The sequence below is a fragment of the Pseudonaja textilis genome, chromosome 15, assembly GCF_049901715.1.
Source record: "Pseudonaja textilis isolate UNSWEBS1 chromosome 15, rPseTex1.2, whole genome shotgun sequence".
In the NCBI taxonomy this organism is placed as follows: Eukaryota; Metazoa; Chordata; class Lepidosauria; order Squamata; family Elapidae; genus Pseudonaja; species Pseudonaja textilis.
In genome coordinates, this window is record NC_142004.1 from 2,885,001 (window position 1) to 2,899,236 (window position 14,236).

At 48.7% G+C, this 14,236-nt stretch overlaps 2 protein-coding genes and 1 long non-coding RNA gene across 4 annotated transcripts in view; 1 reads left to right on the forward strand and 2 right to left on the reverse strand.

The window, feature by feature from the left end:
• Nucleotides 1-4,114, reverse strand: part of THOC5 (THO complex subunit 5) — a 19,732-nt gene extending 15,618 nt beyond the window's left edge. The window contains exons 1-4 of one of the 2 annotated variants that reach the window (XM_026722187.2): nucleotides 4,034-4,114; nucleotides 2,386-2,495; nucleotides 1,153-1,296; nucleotides 888-1,001 (exon numbers count right to left, since the gene is read on the reverse strand). In XM_026722187.2, the coding sequence (XP_026577972.1) occupies nucleotides 888-1,001; nucleotides 1,153-1,296; nucleotides 2,386-2,481 (354 nt within the window). In that variant the 5' untranslated portion in view covers nucleotides 2,482-2,495; nucleotides 4,034-4,114. Of the gene's footprint in view, nucleotides 1-887; nucleotides 1,002-1,152; nucleotides 1,297-2,385; nucleotides 2,496-3,992 lie in introns of both variants that reach the window. The other variant, XM_087913132.1, reaches the window with a different exon arrangement.
• A 4,610-nt stretch (nucleotides 4,115-8,724) lies between these two features.
• LOC113454258 (acidic phospholipase A2 homolog textilotoxin D chain-like) lies at nucleotides 8,725-12,750 on the reverse strand. Its single transcript, XM_087913148.1, has 4 exons — nucleotides 12,586-12,750; nucleotides 10,946-11,120; nucleotides 9,520-9,647; nucleotides 8,725-9,020 (listed from the first exon to the last, which is right to left on the reverse strand). Exons 1-4 carry the CDS (start codon nucleotides 12,617-12,619, stop codon nucleotides 8,899-8,901), a joined length of 459 nt encoding a protein of 152 aa, XP_087769274.1. The 5' UTR covers nucleotides 12,620-12,750; the 3' UTR covers nucleotides 8,725-8,898.
• LOC148124623 (uncharacterized) overlaps nucleotides 10,002-14,236 on the forward strand; it is a 45,486-nt gene continuing 41,251 nt past the window's right edge. Inside the window, exons 1-2 of the long non-coding RNA XR_015739602.1 lie at nucleotides 10,002-10,096; nucleotides 10,128-10,671. This is a non-coding gene — a long non-coding RNA (uncharacterized LOC148124623). The remainder of the gene's footprint in view (nucleotides 10,097-10,127; nucleotides 10,672-14,236) is intronic.

Sequence of the window (14,236 nt, forward strand, 5' to 3'; positions counted from 1 at the left end):
TTTAAATACTCCGTAGTGTGATTATGATGTGGTGTTTGGGGCACTGTGCTGGAGTAGCTTTCAAATTTCATTGTATTTTGAATGCAACGACAATAAAGGTATTCTATTCTATTCTATTCTATTCTATTCTATTCTATTCTATTCTATAAGAAGGTGACACACTTTAATTGGCAACTATAGGGAAAACCTTGTTTTGTAATGTTTGAAATGTGGATATAGAGTGAAATTGTACACAGGACAGATAGAAGTATAAGTATAATTATTTTGAAAATATGAAAAGCTTGAAAAGGATATGTAATAGATTTAGATATGAATGAGAGAGCTACAAAATGAGCCTGACGGAAGTATTTGAGGGGGAAAAATTAATAAAGAATATCTGAAGTAGTGATAAGATATGAACCTGAAGATGAATATGGAACTGAGATTATATCTGTATGGAGATGTGAAAACCTGGAACCAAGCTGTTCACTAAAAAAAAAAGATGCTTTATTTTTCTTCGTTTTGTGAAAACCGAAATAAAATTGTTTAAAACGACAAGAACAAAAAAAGAAAGAAAAACGAGGGTCGAAGTTGCCACGTTAGAGAGTCGAGATCAGGGTTCCCCAACCTCTGAGGGTTAGTGGCCCAGAGAAGGGAGGGAGATGGGATGGGTTTTTGGGAGGGCCGGGGGCATGCGAGCGCGAGGCCGCGAGCGCGTGGGATGCTGCTGGAGCGAGCTGTGTATGCGTACATACGCGTGTGAGCACCGTTGAGCTGCTCCGTGGCCAATATGTCGCACCCCAGTAGCAAGCTGCAACCCCCACGTTTCAAGCCCTCCCGCACCGCCCCAACGTGGTCCATTTATTCCACGCTTCCCTGCAGCTTCTCCCCGTTAGACTCGGCCGCACCTCGTGGGTCTGGTCCCTTCCCTTCTTCAGCCGAATGTGAGCCAAGCGGTTGAGCTTCTTCAGAGTCATGAAGTGGACGCAGCTCTGGATGCGTCGCTCTTCGATTTCCACAGCCTGGAAAAAGAGAACGAGGCGTGAGTTTAAGGAAACTCCTGGGGCGTGGATTTGGAAGCTTGGGGCAGCGCAGGGAGGAACGCGCCCCGTCGCACGTGGAGAGGGAGGCTGGTTAGAGAGAGGGGGGGAGGGATGACATGAGGCGACGTACGTTGTCCTTGTGGCCTTTGCTCTTCAGCTCCTGGATTTCCGCCATCAGCCTCTGAAGATCTTGGCAGGTCTGTTTGTAAAGTTCATAATCTCGGTTGGGGTCCCGCAGTTCCACCTCGGCCTCTTCGCTGTAATACCTGGTGTCCTATGGAGAGGAACGGAGGAGGAAGGAGAGGCAGGTGAACTTGGCAGGTGGTTGTCACTTCAACCGAGCAGCCACAGAGGAAAAATGCCTTGCTTCCGTTCTTCCTGCGTCGTCCTAGGAACAAAACCTCCACCTTCCAAGCGGGCGCTGCTGCTACAGGTTTAATCACTAGCTTTTAAGGTTGGTGTAAAACTCATCAAGTATTTCTCTGGTCTTTTTAAGAGTTGCCAACAGAAAGGGAGAGGGGGAAAGAGCAGCGCGGCAGCTTGGAAATCAAAAGTGCATTCCATACATAGTTTTTCAAAGATAGTTTCTAGGTGATGGAAGTTTTTGCCGCGCAAAATTCTAACTGGAGAGCATGATTGATGACTCCTGGCTATGGATGTGTCCCATTGAAGAATATGAATTACGATACACCCAGGGGGTGGGGGAACACCAGGGTCTAGGGTGACGATGAATTATGTGTCTCTGAGTCGGCTAACTGTCAGGGCTCCAGTAGTTACCCCCATTTACATCATGAGTTTCTAGCCGGATTTTCAAATGTAAAGATTTATTAGGAGTAAACATGCCTGCAATAAATTTGTTTTTTTGTGTTGTACAGGTCACCTTCAAGAAGTGAGGGGAGCCGAATGTCAACTCATAAAATAGTGTTGCCAACAGAAAGGGAGGGGGAAGCAGTGGGCAGCTTGCATTCCATAAATGTTTCAAAGATAATTTCTAGGTGACCGAGGTTTATGCCACGCAAAATTCTAATTGGAGAGCATGATTCATGACTCTTGGCTATGGATGTGCCGCATTGGAGAATATGAATTATGATTCACCCAGGGGGTGGGGGAAAACCAGGGTCATGGGTGACAATGAATGATGTGTCTCAGAGTCGGCTACACCCAGGCAGGGCCGGCATGTCTACTCTTAATAAACCCTTTTAAAGTTTTGGAAGTTTGGCTCGAGACTCATGATTTAATTGGGGTAATTGCCGGACCCCTGACAGTTGGATCCCGGGGTGGGCCCTCCTCCTTCAGCTGTGCACTTTGTCACGTACCTCCCCACCCCCACAGGTTTTGCAAAGAATCCTCCTGCACACTTTACCTGATCAATGTCCGATCTGCTCCGCTTGCCTTCCTGCGGCCCTCCATCCATGCGGATGACCTTTGGCTTCCGCTTCTTGCTGGATTCGGAGGACATTTCCTTCGGCTTTCCTGGGGAAAAGGAGATTGTCAGAACCGGTGGGTGGAGAAGCAGTAGAAAGCTGCCTTCTGCAATTGACAGATGGCAAATGTGTCAATGCCACTGATGGTCTTCAAGTAGCGCTCCACTTGTTTTGGGACTGTACCCAAGGCGCCTATGACTATTGGTACTACCCTTGCTTGCCTTTGCCACAGTCGTTCTATTTCTATTTGTAGGTCTTTGTATTTTGTGATCTTGTCCAGTTCTTTCTCGTCTATTCTGCTGTCTCCAGGCACGGCCACATCCACTATCCAGACTTTTTTTGGTCTTTCTTATCGACCACAACTGTTAAGTCCGAGATGTTATGTGGCAAGTGCCTGTCTGTCTGGATTCTGAAGTCCCAGAGTAATTTCACTTCTTCATTTTCTATGACTTTTTCTATTTTAGGGTCCCACCAGTTCTTGCTTACAGGCAAATGATATTTCTTGCAGATCTTCCAATGCACCATTGTTGCTATTAGTATTATTTTTGCTTTGTTGTTATTACTATTATACTTTAACCCCCCTTGTTCGTTTCATACTTTTTATAGAAAAATCGTGGCTTTATACGCCTAAGGCAGGACTAGAACACCCAGTCTCCTAGTGATTGGTCCGAAGTCACCCAATTGGCTGTATATGCCTAAGGCGGGACTAGAACTCCCAGTCTGCCAGTGATTGGTCCAAAGTCACCCAATTGGCTGTATATGCCTAAGGCGGGACTAGGACTCCCAGTCTCCCGGTGATTGGTCCGAAGTCACCCAATTGGCTGTATATGCCTAAGGCCGGACTAGAACTCCCAGTCTCCCGGTGATTGGTCCAAAGTCACCCAATTGGCTGTATATGCCTAAGGCGGGACTAGAACTCCCAGTCTCCTGGTGATTGATCCAAAGTCACCCAATTGGCTTTCTATGCCTAAGGCGGGACTAGGACTCCCAGTCTCCTGGTGATTGGTCCAAAGTCACCCAATTGGCTTTCTATGCCTAAGGCGGGACTAGGACTCCCAGTCTCCCGGTGATTGGTCCAAAGTCACCCAATTGGCTTTCTATGCCTAAGGCGGGACTAGAACTCCCAGTCTCCTGGTGATTGGTCCAAAGTCACCCAATTGGCTTTCTATGCCTAAGGCGGGACTAGGACTCCCAGTCTCCTGGTGATTGGTCCAAAGTCACCCAATTGGCTTTCTATGCCTAAGGCGGGACTAGGACTCCCAGTCTGCCAGTGATTGGTCCGAAGTCACCCAATTGGCTTTCTATGCCTAAGGCGGGACTAGAACTCCCAGTCTCCTAGTCCAGCACCCCAAGCTGGTTGTCTGCGAAACTAACAACTTGCTCGATTTCAGCGCGACACTTCGCCTTTCAGCGCTTCCCGACGGTCAGGCTGACCCTCCTGGCGATGCTCCCCAGCCTCCCCCGCCGGAAAACGCCCTCTGCACATGGTCAGAGGACCCCTCGCCCGCGGGCCAGCCAAGCCCAGCGCATCTCGAGGCGACTCTACCGGGCTCCAGCGGCCTCTCCAGCCCGAGAAGGCGGCCTCACCTCCAGCCGAGGCTCCCCGGCCACCGCAGCTCCACCGCCGCCGCCGCTCGTAGCCGCGAACAGAAAGGCCCACCTGGAAGTAGATTCCCCCAGTGGGAAGGGGAGAGAATTCCCGACCAGCGGCTAGAGCGTCGCGTCGGCTCTCTTCCGCTCCTAGTGGTAGGAAACGGGACCGGTGGGATTTCCCGACCAGCGGCTAGAGCGTCGCGTCGGCTCTCTTCCGCCCCTGGTGGTAGAAAACGGGAAACGGCGCTCCGGTGGTTGCTTGTGTGCAGCTGTTTGAGGATGGATGAACGGCTCTTTTATCTCTTTTACTATTTTTTTTTACTTTTTAATAGTAAATTTATTAATCTACTTTTACGTTGTCGTTACTTTTCATGCGAGCCAGGAGTTTTAAACACGCCTTGAATAAATTCTGATTTTTTTTTAAACCAGGTCTCCTGATCTTTGGTTTCTTGCCCAGACCCCCAAAATTTTAACCTTAGTCCAGGGGTCCACAGGCTTGACCACTGTAAGATTTGTGGACTTCAAATCTTAGAATTCTCCAGCCAGCATAATCCTACCTTATGCACCAAGGATCTGAACAGCCTGAACGAGCAATTTAGACTGTCAGGTCTGCATTGTATCTAGATTTTCCTGACATCGTACGCATGATACTTCCAAGAAGAGACCAGACAGCCACGTCTCTGGAATGGTATCTCCCTGCTTGAGCTGGGGGTTGGACTAGAAGACCTCCAAGGTCCCTTCTGACTCTCTGTTAATCTGTTCTGTGGGATGTGATTTGCATCCAAAGCACAAAGAGCAGACCTGCCTTTTGGGCTTCCCCTCTCCCTCTTGCTCAGAGGGGCGACACGGCTCCCACACAATCACAATCACAATCACAATCAGGGCTACCAATGGTGCACAGAACCTTCCTTTGTTTAGCATCTTCCACATCTGCCAAGAGAGGTTCAGGATCCTGTTGATGCGAGAATCGACATCCGGGTTGTTGTTTTCTTTTTGAATCTTCTCTTAAGCTCCTTGGATTGGCAAAAACATTGGAGGGTTGAGAGCCAGAGAACTGGTAGCTTGGTTGGCATTTGGCAATGATCCAGTTGGGCAAGAGCTCTTAGTGGTGACCCTAGAAGAGGAAACAGAGTTTCTGGAGTGTTCCGAAGAAATCCAAGTTATTCCTTATTTAAAACGATTTAATTGGGGAAATTAAAGAGGGGCAGAGCATAAACCAGAGTTTGCGAGAGTCAAGGAGAGAACCAAGTCCTCTTAGAAGAGCAGGCATGATCAGACAAGGATTAGATTGACATCAATCAAGACTTTAATTTGAGAATTAGGGGCACACACAGAATCTTGGAAACTGGACTAGGGACCTCCTGTTTTATTAAATCTAAGGAAGAGGAAGAGAAGGATAGTGGTGGAGGAGGAAGTAAAGGAGGGAGGGAGGAAAGAAGGCAGGAAAAAGAGATGAGAAAGAAGAAGAAGAAGAAGAAGAAGCAGCCATGCCCATCCAGTCACATGGACATGCCCACCTAGCCCCACCCACAGAACCAGTTGTTAAAAAATTTGAATCCCACCCCTGTCTCTACGCTCCAAGCTAGGTAACTTAGGAGTTATTTCAGGTTGTTGCGTGTATCAACCTAAGTCTGAAATCTCAGACATCCAAGGATCTCAAAAATATTCTCCTCTTACGCTTCCCAAATGGACTGTAGAGCCTGGGAATGGATCCAGGATGCCTGAAGGTCAGCTGGCATTTGGGGTGGCCTGAGACATTGGAAAAAAATTGGGGTTCGGGGTGTCCTGAGCCAGAGATCCCCCCATCTGGAGATTTTCTCACGGGAAGACGCTTGGTGGATCCCCCCCCCCAAAAAGATTCTAATCTGGTGGCCATGAGTCTTTTTGAAAGCGTGTGCATAATTCCGGTGGTGACTTTGCTGGCTTCTTCTCCCGAACGTGGTGGGCTTGGAGTAGGCCAAGAGGGGATCTTTTTCAGGCAAGGAGAGGCAGTTTGGCCTGTGGGCAGGAGGAGCTGTGTGAGGGAAACTTTCCATCCTCTTGGCCCACAGCTCCTCCGGAGAGGAATTGTGACATCGAGAAACAAAGAACCAATTGCGTTGTTTCCAAGAGTGGCCGCCAACAATGCATCCAATGGCTGCATCCCGTCGGATCCCTGGCGGATCCCTGGCTCGTTGCACGCCTGCCCTCCTACAAATCAACTGCTACACCTGGGTGCAGCCATAGGTACCAGGTCATGCGAATCTTCAATAAATCACTTCAATAAATCTTCAGGAAAATATCTACAGACCCTTCCCATCCTGGACATAATCTGTTTCCACTCCCACCCTCAAAACGATGCTACAGAGCCCTGCACCCCAGAACAACTAGACACAGGGGAGTTTTTCCCTGAATGCCATCACTCTCCTGAACGAATAATTCCCTCGACACTGTCCAACTATTGACAAAGTCTGCACTACTATTAATCTTCTCATCACTCCTTATCACCCATCCCCTCCCACTTGTGAGTGTATGACTGAGTCGCTTGTATCCTTACGATCTATATTGACTGTTTCCTAGTATACTTGATTGCTTATTGTACCCTGCGACTATTATGAAGTGTTGTACCTGATGATTCTTGACGAATGTATCTTTTCTTTTACGTCTAATGAGAGCATTTGCACCAAGACAAATTCCCTGTGTGTCCAATCACACTTGGCCAATAGAGAATTCTATTCTATTCTATTCTATTCTATTCTATTCTATTCTATTCTATTCTATTCTATTCTATTCTGTTCTCTATTCTCTCTATTATCTTCTCTTCTCTTCGGGTCACCAACATCTAAAGGAGAGGCAACCAAACTTGGGGATTTCAAGACCTCTGGACTTCAACTCCCAGAATTCAACACCTGGTTTTGCTCTGGTTTAGTTCACCACCCAGTTGGCCTCAGTTTATTAGCTTTTTTTTGGATGCCGCTGTTGTGAAGCAGGTCCCACAGTTGTTAAGTGAATCTGGCTTCTCAGAAGGTCGCAAAAGGCGCGACCCAGGGACCCTGCAACCGTCGTAAGTGTGAGTCAGTTGCCAAGCACCCGAACATAAATCACATAGGGATGCTGCAATGGTCGGAAGTCTGAAAAATGGTTGTAAGTCCCTTTTTTCAGTGCTGTTGTAACGTTGCATGGCCACTAAGTTGAGGACTACATGGAGATCCTGGCGCCTGGAGCTAGCGAGGGAGCTAAATTTTTCAGCTTTTGAAGGGAGAAGTTGGTTGGGTGAAGGAGCATCTGTTCTCTCTCTCCCTCCCACCCACCCTCTCTCTCTTTCTCTCTCTCCCTCCCTCCCCCTTTCCCTCCTTCTCTCTCTTTCTCTCCCTCCCTCCCTCCCCCTTTCCCTCCTTCTCTCTTTTTCTCTCCCTCTCTCCTTCCGTCTTCCCCTCCTTCTCTCTCTTTCTCTCTCTCCCTCTCTCCCTCTCCCCCTTTCCCTCCTTCTCTCTCTTTCTCTCCCTCCCTCCCTCCCCTTTCCCTCCTTCTCTGTCTTTCTCTCCCTCTCTCCCTCCCCCTTTCCCTCCTTCTCTCTCTTTCTCTCCCTCTCTCACTCCCCCTTTCCCTCCTTCTCTCTCTTTCTCTCCCTCCCTCCCCTTTCCTTCCTTCTCTCTTTTCTCTCCCTCCCTCCCTCCCCCTTTCCCTCCTTCTCTCTCTTTCTCTCCCTCTCTCCCTCCCCCTTTCCCTCCTTCTCTCTCTTTCTCTCCCTCCCTCCCTCCCCTTTCCCTCCTTCTCTCTCTTTCTCTCCCTCCCTCCCCTTTCCTTCCTTCTCTCTCTTTCTCTCCCTCCCTCCTTCTGTCTTCCCCTCCTTCTTTATCTTTCTTTCCCTTCCTCCCTCCCCTTCGCTCCTTCTCTGTCTTTCTCTCCCTCCCTCCTTCTCTTTCTCTCTCTCCCTCTCCCCCTTTCCCTCCTTCTCTCTCTTTTCTCCCTCCGCCCCCTCTTTCTCTTCCCCCTCTCCCTCCATCTTTCCCCCCTCTCCCTCCCTTCCCTTTCTCTTCACCTCCCCCCTCCCTCCCTCCCCTCTTTCTCTCCCTCCCTCCCCCTTTCCCTCCTTCTCTCTCTTTCTCTCCCTCCCTCCCCTTTCCTTCCTTCTCTCTTTTCTCTCCCTCTCTCCCTCCCCCTTTCCCTCCTTCTCTCTCTTTCTCTCCCTCTCTCCCTCCCCCTTTCCCTCCTTCTCTCTCTTTCTCTCCCTCCCTCCCCTTTCCTTCCTTTCTCTCTTTTTCTCTCCCTCTCTCCCTCCCCTTTCCCTCCTTCTCTCTTTCTCTCCCTCCCTCCCACCCTCCCTCTCTTTCTCTCCCTCCCCTTACTTTCTCTTCCCTCCCTCTCCCTCCCTCCTTCCCCCTCTCTTTCTCTCACCCCACCTCTTTTTCTCCTTCTCTCTCCCTCTTTCTCCCTCCCACTCTTTCTCTCTCCCTTCTCTCCCCTTCCCTCCTTCTCTCTCTTTCTCTCTCTCCCTCCTTCTTTTTCTCTCTCTCCCTCTCCCCCTTCTCTCTCTTTCTCCATCCCTCCTCTTTCTCTTCCCCTCTCCCTCGATCTTCCCCCTCTCCCTCCTTCTTTCTCTCCCTCCCCCTCTCTTTCTCTCCCTCCCCATCTCTTTTTCTCTCCTTCTCTCTCCCTCCCTCTCTACTTCCTGTAAATAAAAGAAAACGGAGCAGAAAACCTAATCCGGTATCGGCACCTCACTTTATTGTTCAGGAAACGGTTCCTTTTGTTTTTTAATAATTATATATGTATATAATTTTCTATTTATATATATATATATAATAGAGGCCCATCCAGAGAATTGCCAGGCGCAGGTGAGTAACTGCCACAGTCCTTGCGCTGAAGCCTCTCAAATATCATCTGCAATGTATCTCGGTGTTGATACTCCAGTAGTTCTTGTTGTAAGGGAATCTGGCGAAACAGATGGCTGCTGCGCGGTCACAATTACAAACAGCCATTTCACACTCATTGTTGCTCTCTGGAGGGAAGAAGGAAATGGTGAACCTCAGGGGAGGCATGACCAAAACAAACGCTGCACTATTGCGAGACGCAGCCCTGTGTCTTTTCAATACCCGTTGTGAAGTTGCGCGCCTAGGCGAAAAGGGATAGAGCTTGCATTGTGCTCTCCCGACGACGCCCCTGTAGGAAGGTAGCACCCACCCCTCTCCTAGGAAATGGAAATATCCTAGGAAATATTAAAAAGACAGAATATTTCCCCTAAAAAGAGTAGAAACTCAGAAGCAGAAACTCACCCCCACCTTTGTTAATGGGTGGGCCATTAAGGCCTGGGCCAGAATATTTCACATAACAAAGACCTCCTCCAGGTAGAGCTATAATAGGAATTGCCCAAACCCCTTTTCATGACATCATCATCCAGCAAAGGCTCAACCAAGCCTGGGACTCAGGACAGCTTGCAGAGTTGCTCCTGCGTGGCCCTCTCTTGGAAGGACGGGTCGGTTGGGGTTTGTGATACTTACCGTTGCAGGTGAGTTGGCCTTCATTACATTCATATGAATAGTCTACGTTGAAGACTTCATTTGGCTGGACACTACATCCAGGAATTTGTCCGGCTTTATAATAGCACTCGTCATGTGTTTTGCAGCACCTGGCCAAAAGGAGGAAGAGTTAGAGCTGGCTCTGCAGGTGTGAGAAATCGGTGGGAGGGGTTGACTGGTGCTCTCTGAGCTTGGTTGTTTTCTTACAAACGTTTCATGACCCAACTAGGCAATATAATCAGTGCTAGGGAGGTGGGGGGATTGTGGAAGAGAGCAGAACGAGGAGGTGGAGGAGGTGGGAGGGTCCCGTGGGGTCCTTGGTGCTCTCTGAACTTGGTTGTTTTCTTGCGGGTGTTTCGTGACCCAACTAGGGAGCAGCATCAATGCTAGGATGGAGCGGAGTTTGTGGAAAGAAGGAAGAGGTGGTGGAGGAAGAGGAGGAGGAGCAGGAGGAGGAAGACCACGGGGTCCTTGTTGCTCTCTAAGCTTAGTTCTTTTCTTGCGGATGTTTCATGACCCAACTAGATAACGTCATTATTGCTAGGATGGTAGAGGGGGTGTGGAAGGGGGGGGAGGGGGAGGAGGAGGAGGAGGAAGAGGAGGATGAGGAAGAGGAGGAGGAGGAAGATTGTGGGGTCCCTGGTGCTCTCTGAGCTTCATTATAAATGTTCCTTAACAGAACCTTGCTTATCCAAAAGAACAATTCTTCCTCTCTCTCCACCCCTTATACATCTCTGATCTCTGCCCTTTCTTTATTTTTATTTATTATTTTATTTATTTTTATTTGCCCTCTCTTATCGGACTCTTCCCTAGATAGCATCTCTTCACCACGTCTGCCAAGGTCTTTCCCACATGCCATTTCATCCAAGCGATTCTCTTGCACTTGCAAACTGTCCAAGGACGATAGAGGATCCGTTATACTACAGGTGACATGGGAACAGTCTCCCGATATTTGAGGGGCTGCCACAGAGAGGAGGGGGTCCAACCTGTTCCCCCAAAGCCCCTGAAGGCGGGACAAGAAGCCACGGAGGGAAACTGATCATGGGGAGCAGCAGCCTGGAATTAAGGAGGAACTTCCAAACAGTGAGATCAATTAACTTGCCTCCAGGCGTTGTGGGTGCCGCAACATTGGAGGTTTGAAGAAGAGATTAGACAACCACTTGTCTGAAATGGTTTAGGGTTTCCTGCCAGAACAGGGGGATGGACTGGAAGACCTCCAAGGCCCCTTCCAACTCTAGTATTGTGTTTAATTATTCCGTCCTTCTTTCTATGATCCCTTCGAGCCCAAAGGGAGTCTGGAACCTTAGAGGATCTCCTGCCACTTGCAGGAGGGGATGGACTAGAAGACCCCCGAGGTCTCTTCCAACCCTAGGATTCTAGGTTCTGTGATCCCCAGGTGAGGCCTTACCTATCCACGTCATCTACCGGTATCCCACTACTTCCTGAGCCGCAGTAGCAACCGTAGTCCAGATAACCCAACCAAGATTGTTCGCAGGGGATGGTACATTGAATCATGTTGCCGAATAGCATGATGTTGAGAGACGGTCGAGGAATGCTGGCAGCTCCTAAGAGGGAGACACAAACTGCACCACACCACAAGGAGATCAGCATTAGCGTTTCCCAAATATCCAGCAGCCAAATCCAGTTCCCTGCTAAGTGACGGTTGGATAAAGCATCATCTCCTTTTCAGGACCCCGTAATCCCTTGCGGGGTGGAGTCTGGGCAACTGAATGGAGCTGGCAGAATGTTTACTGGCCAGATGCCCTTCCTGTCACCAGCACGGAGTTTTGTTCAGCAGATATATTCTCATTGTGCCGAAAGAGAGGGAAATATCTGCCTCTACCTAGGATTGAACACACAGACTCCTGATTGTGAGGTGAGAGCTCTACCTCTAGGCTACCGGACTGCTCTGGGTGAATCTTCCCTCTTTTGGGAGGATCGAGGCATCTGTCTCCTAGGCCGGTCCATGCGCACCAGACCGCTGCTTCTGACCGGTGAAGTCAACAGGAGAAGCTGGGTTCACGGAAGGACTTTGTGGTTCCTTTTCCACAACTGCACTAACTAGACCAAAACAAGCTTGTAAAATCGGACACCAGTCATTTAGGATATTCGCTTTCCTTAGCAATGGAAATTCTGGTCCCTGATAGTCGTTGTAAATTGAGGACTTTCCGAACAGTGGACTGGGAATGGATGGTTGGACTGGATGACCTCAAAGGCCCCTTCCAACTCTGTTGTTCTGTGCTGCTATGACATGGGTTGAGTTTGTACAACACGGATCTCTCAGCTTATAAAAGGGAGATGTTGGTTGAGTGAAGGAGCATCTGTTTTCCCTGTTCTCTCTCTCATCGCTTATTATCTCTCTCTCTCTCTCTCTCTTTCTCTCATTACTCTTTCTCTCCTTTCTCTCTTTCTCTCTCTCACTCTCTTTCTCTCATCACTTTTTATCTCCTCTTTCTCTTTATTTCCTCTCTTTCTCTCCCTCTCTTTCTCTCCTTTCTCTTTCTCCCCCTCTTTCTCTCATCACTCTTATGTCCTCTCTCTCCTCTCTCTCTTTCGCTCTCTGTGTCTTTCTCTCATCCCTCTTTCTCTCCTTTCCCTCTTTATTTCTCTCCCTCTCTTTCTCTCATCACTCATTATCTCCTCCTCTCGCTCTCCCTCTCTTTCAAAAATCACTTCTCTCCTCTTTCTCTTTATCTCCTCTCTCTTTCTTTCCCTCTCTTTCTCTCATCACTCTTTCTCCCCTCTCTCTCTCCTTCTCTCTCTCCCTCTTTCTCTCATCACTCTTTCTCTCCTCTATTTCTCTCCTCTCTCTCTGTCTCACTCTTTCTCTGTCTCTTTGTCTCTCTCTCTCTCTCTCTCACACACACACAGTTCTCGACTAACCTACAATGAACCAGCTTGCTTTTTTGCCCTCCTGCTCACCTGTATGTAAAGAAACAATTCAGGCAGGTGTTTCACACAACCTCTGGAAATCACTCAGCAAGCGAAGCCTGCCGTATCCCTGAATGGATTCTTTGGATCTACTGGGTCTGGAAAATCTCCACTTACCTCCCAACAGGACCAGAAGGTGAGCAGGATGCATTTTGTCAGTGTTGAAGCTGCAAGCAAGATGAATTTCGATACCTGGCGAGTTCGGCCTTTTATAGCAGTGGTTCCCAAACTTTCTCAGTCCACCGCCCCCTTGGTGCTATAATCCCATCCTCAGTGGCCCCCACCGAGGGGTGGGATTCAAATCTCTTAACAACTGTTTCTGTGGGCGTGGCCTAATTTGTGGGCGTGGCTTGGCGGTCATGCGTGCGATGTTGCAGGTGCGCAATAAGGACTGAGTGAGCAGGAAAATGGAGGAGCGGGTGGAGAGGAGCAGGGCTAGCCAGGGGCCCATTTTACCAGTTCTCCAAACTACTGGGAACGGTAATGAACCGGTAGAATCCCACCCCTGAATTGTTCCCTGCGAGGAGCCCACCTCCAGCACCCCCCTTGCCTCTCAGTGCCCCCCTAAGGCATCCCACTGCCCCCCAGGGGGCGGTACCCCCCACTTTGGGAACCACCGTTTTATAGCCTTGCTCTTACCTTGGCCCCAGCTAAGATGGGAGGTAAGAGCTGGATGGTTTTATTGGCCTATCAGCACTCCGTCCAGGAAGGAGATAAAACCAGAGCTGTTTGCTTGCAAAAATCTGCCATTTTCCTTCAAGAGTTGGAACAAGACATTCTGTTTTTTTGTGAAGAAACGGAAATCTGCTCTGATTTAAAACTGGGATGGTCACTGACTTCCTTTCCAGGCAACGTGGAATTCCAATTCCCATCAGCCTGTATTGGAGGAATCAGTGAAGGTGCAGATTGCAGGTTTTCTGCCTCCGGGTTAAATGTTTTGGAAATGTCCTCTGAATAGAACAAAACATCTTGAAACGCAAAACTCACAATTTTTATCTCCTTTCTCTCTTTATCTCTCATCACTCTTTCTCTCATCACTCTTTCTCTCCTCTATCTCTTATCACTCTTTCTCTTCTCTCTCCTCTCACTCTTTCTCTCTTTCCCTCCCTTTCTCTCCCTCTCTTTCTCTCTTCACTCTTTCTCTTTATCTCCTCTCTCTCTCTCTCTCTTTCTCTCATCACTCTTTCTCTCCTCTATCTCTTTCTCTCATCCTCTCTCTCCTCTCACTCTTAATCTCTCTCACTCCCTTTCTCTCATCACTCTTTCTCTCTTCACTCTTTCTTTCCTCTTTCTGAAGTGTCTGGAATGGTAGCTCCCTGCTTGACCTGGGGGTTGGACTAGAAGACCTCCAAGGCTCCCATACAATCACAATCACAATCAGGGCTACCAATGGTGCACAGAACCTTCCTTTGTTTAGCATCTTCCACATCTGCCAAGGGAGGTTCATGATGCTGTTGAGCGAGAATCGACATCCGGGTTGTTGTTTTCTTTTTGAATCTTCTCTTAAGCTCCTTGGATTGGCAAAAACATTGGAGGGTTGAGAGCCAGAGAACTGGTAGCTTGGTTGGCATTTGGCAATGATCCAGTTGGGCAAGAGCTCTTAGTGGTGCCCCTAGAAGAGGAAACAGAGCTTCCTGAGGGTTCCGAAGAAATGTTAATTTTATATGTGTGATTAAGGAGAAACCTCCTAACAGTGAGGAGAAGTAATGAGCAGAAGAGCTTGCCTTCACAAGATGTGAGTGCAGAGTCAGACAATGAGGATGTTTTG

Excerpts from the sequence above, each read along its gene's own strand:
- LOC113454258 (XM_087913148.1), bottom strand. The coding sequence starts at position 12,619 with ATGCATCCTGCTCACCTTCTGGTCCTGTTGGGAG. Across the intron at positions 11,121-12,585 it reads CCTTCTGGTCCTGTTGGGAG|TTTGTGTCTCCCTCTTAGGA; the intron begins GTAAGTGGAGAT and ends GGTGTGGTGCAG. Across the intron at positions 9,021-9,519 it reads AGGCCAACTCACCTGCAACG|AGAGCAACAATGAGTGTGAA; the intron begins GTAAGTATCACA and ends TCTTCCCTCCAG.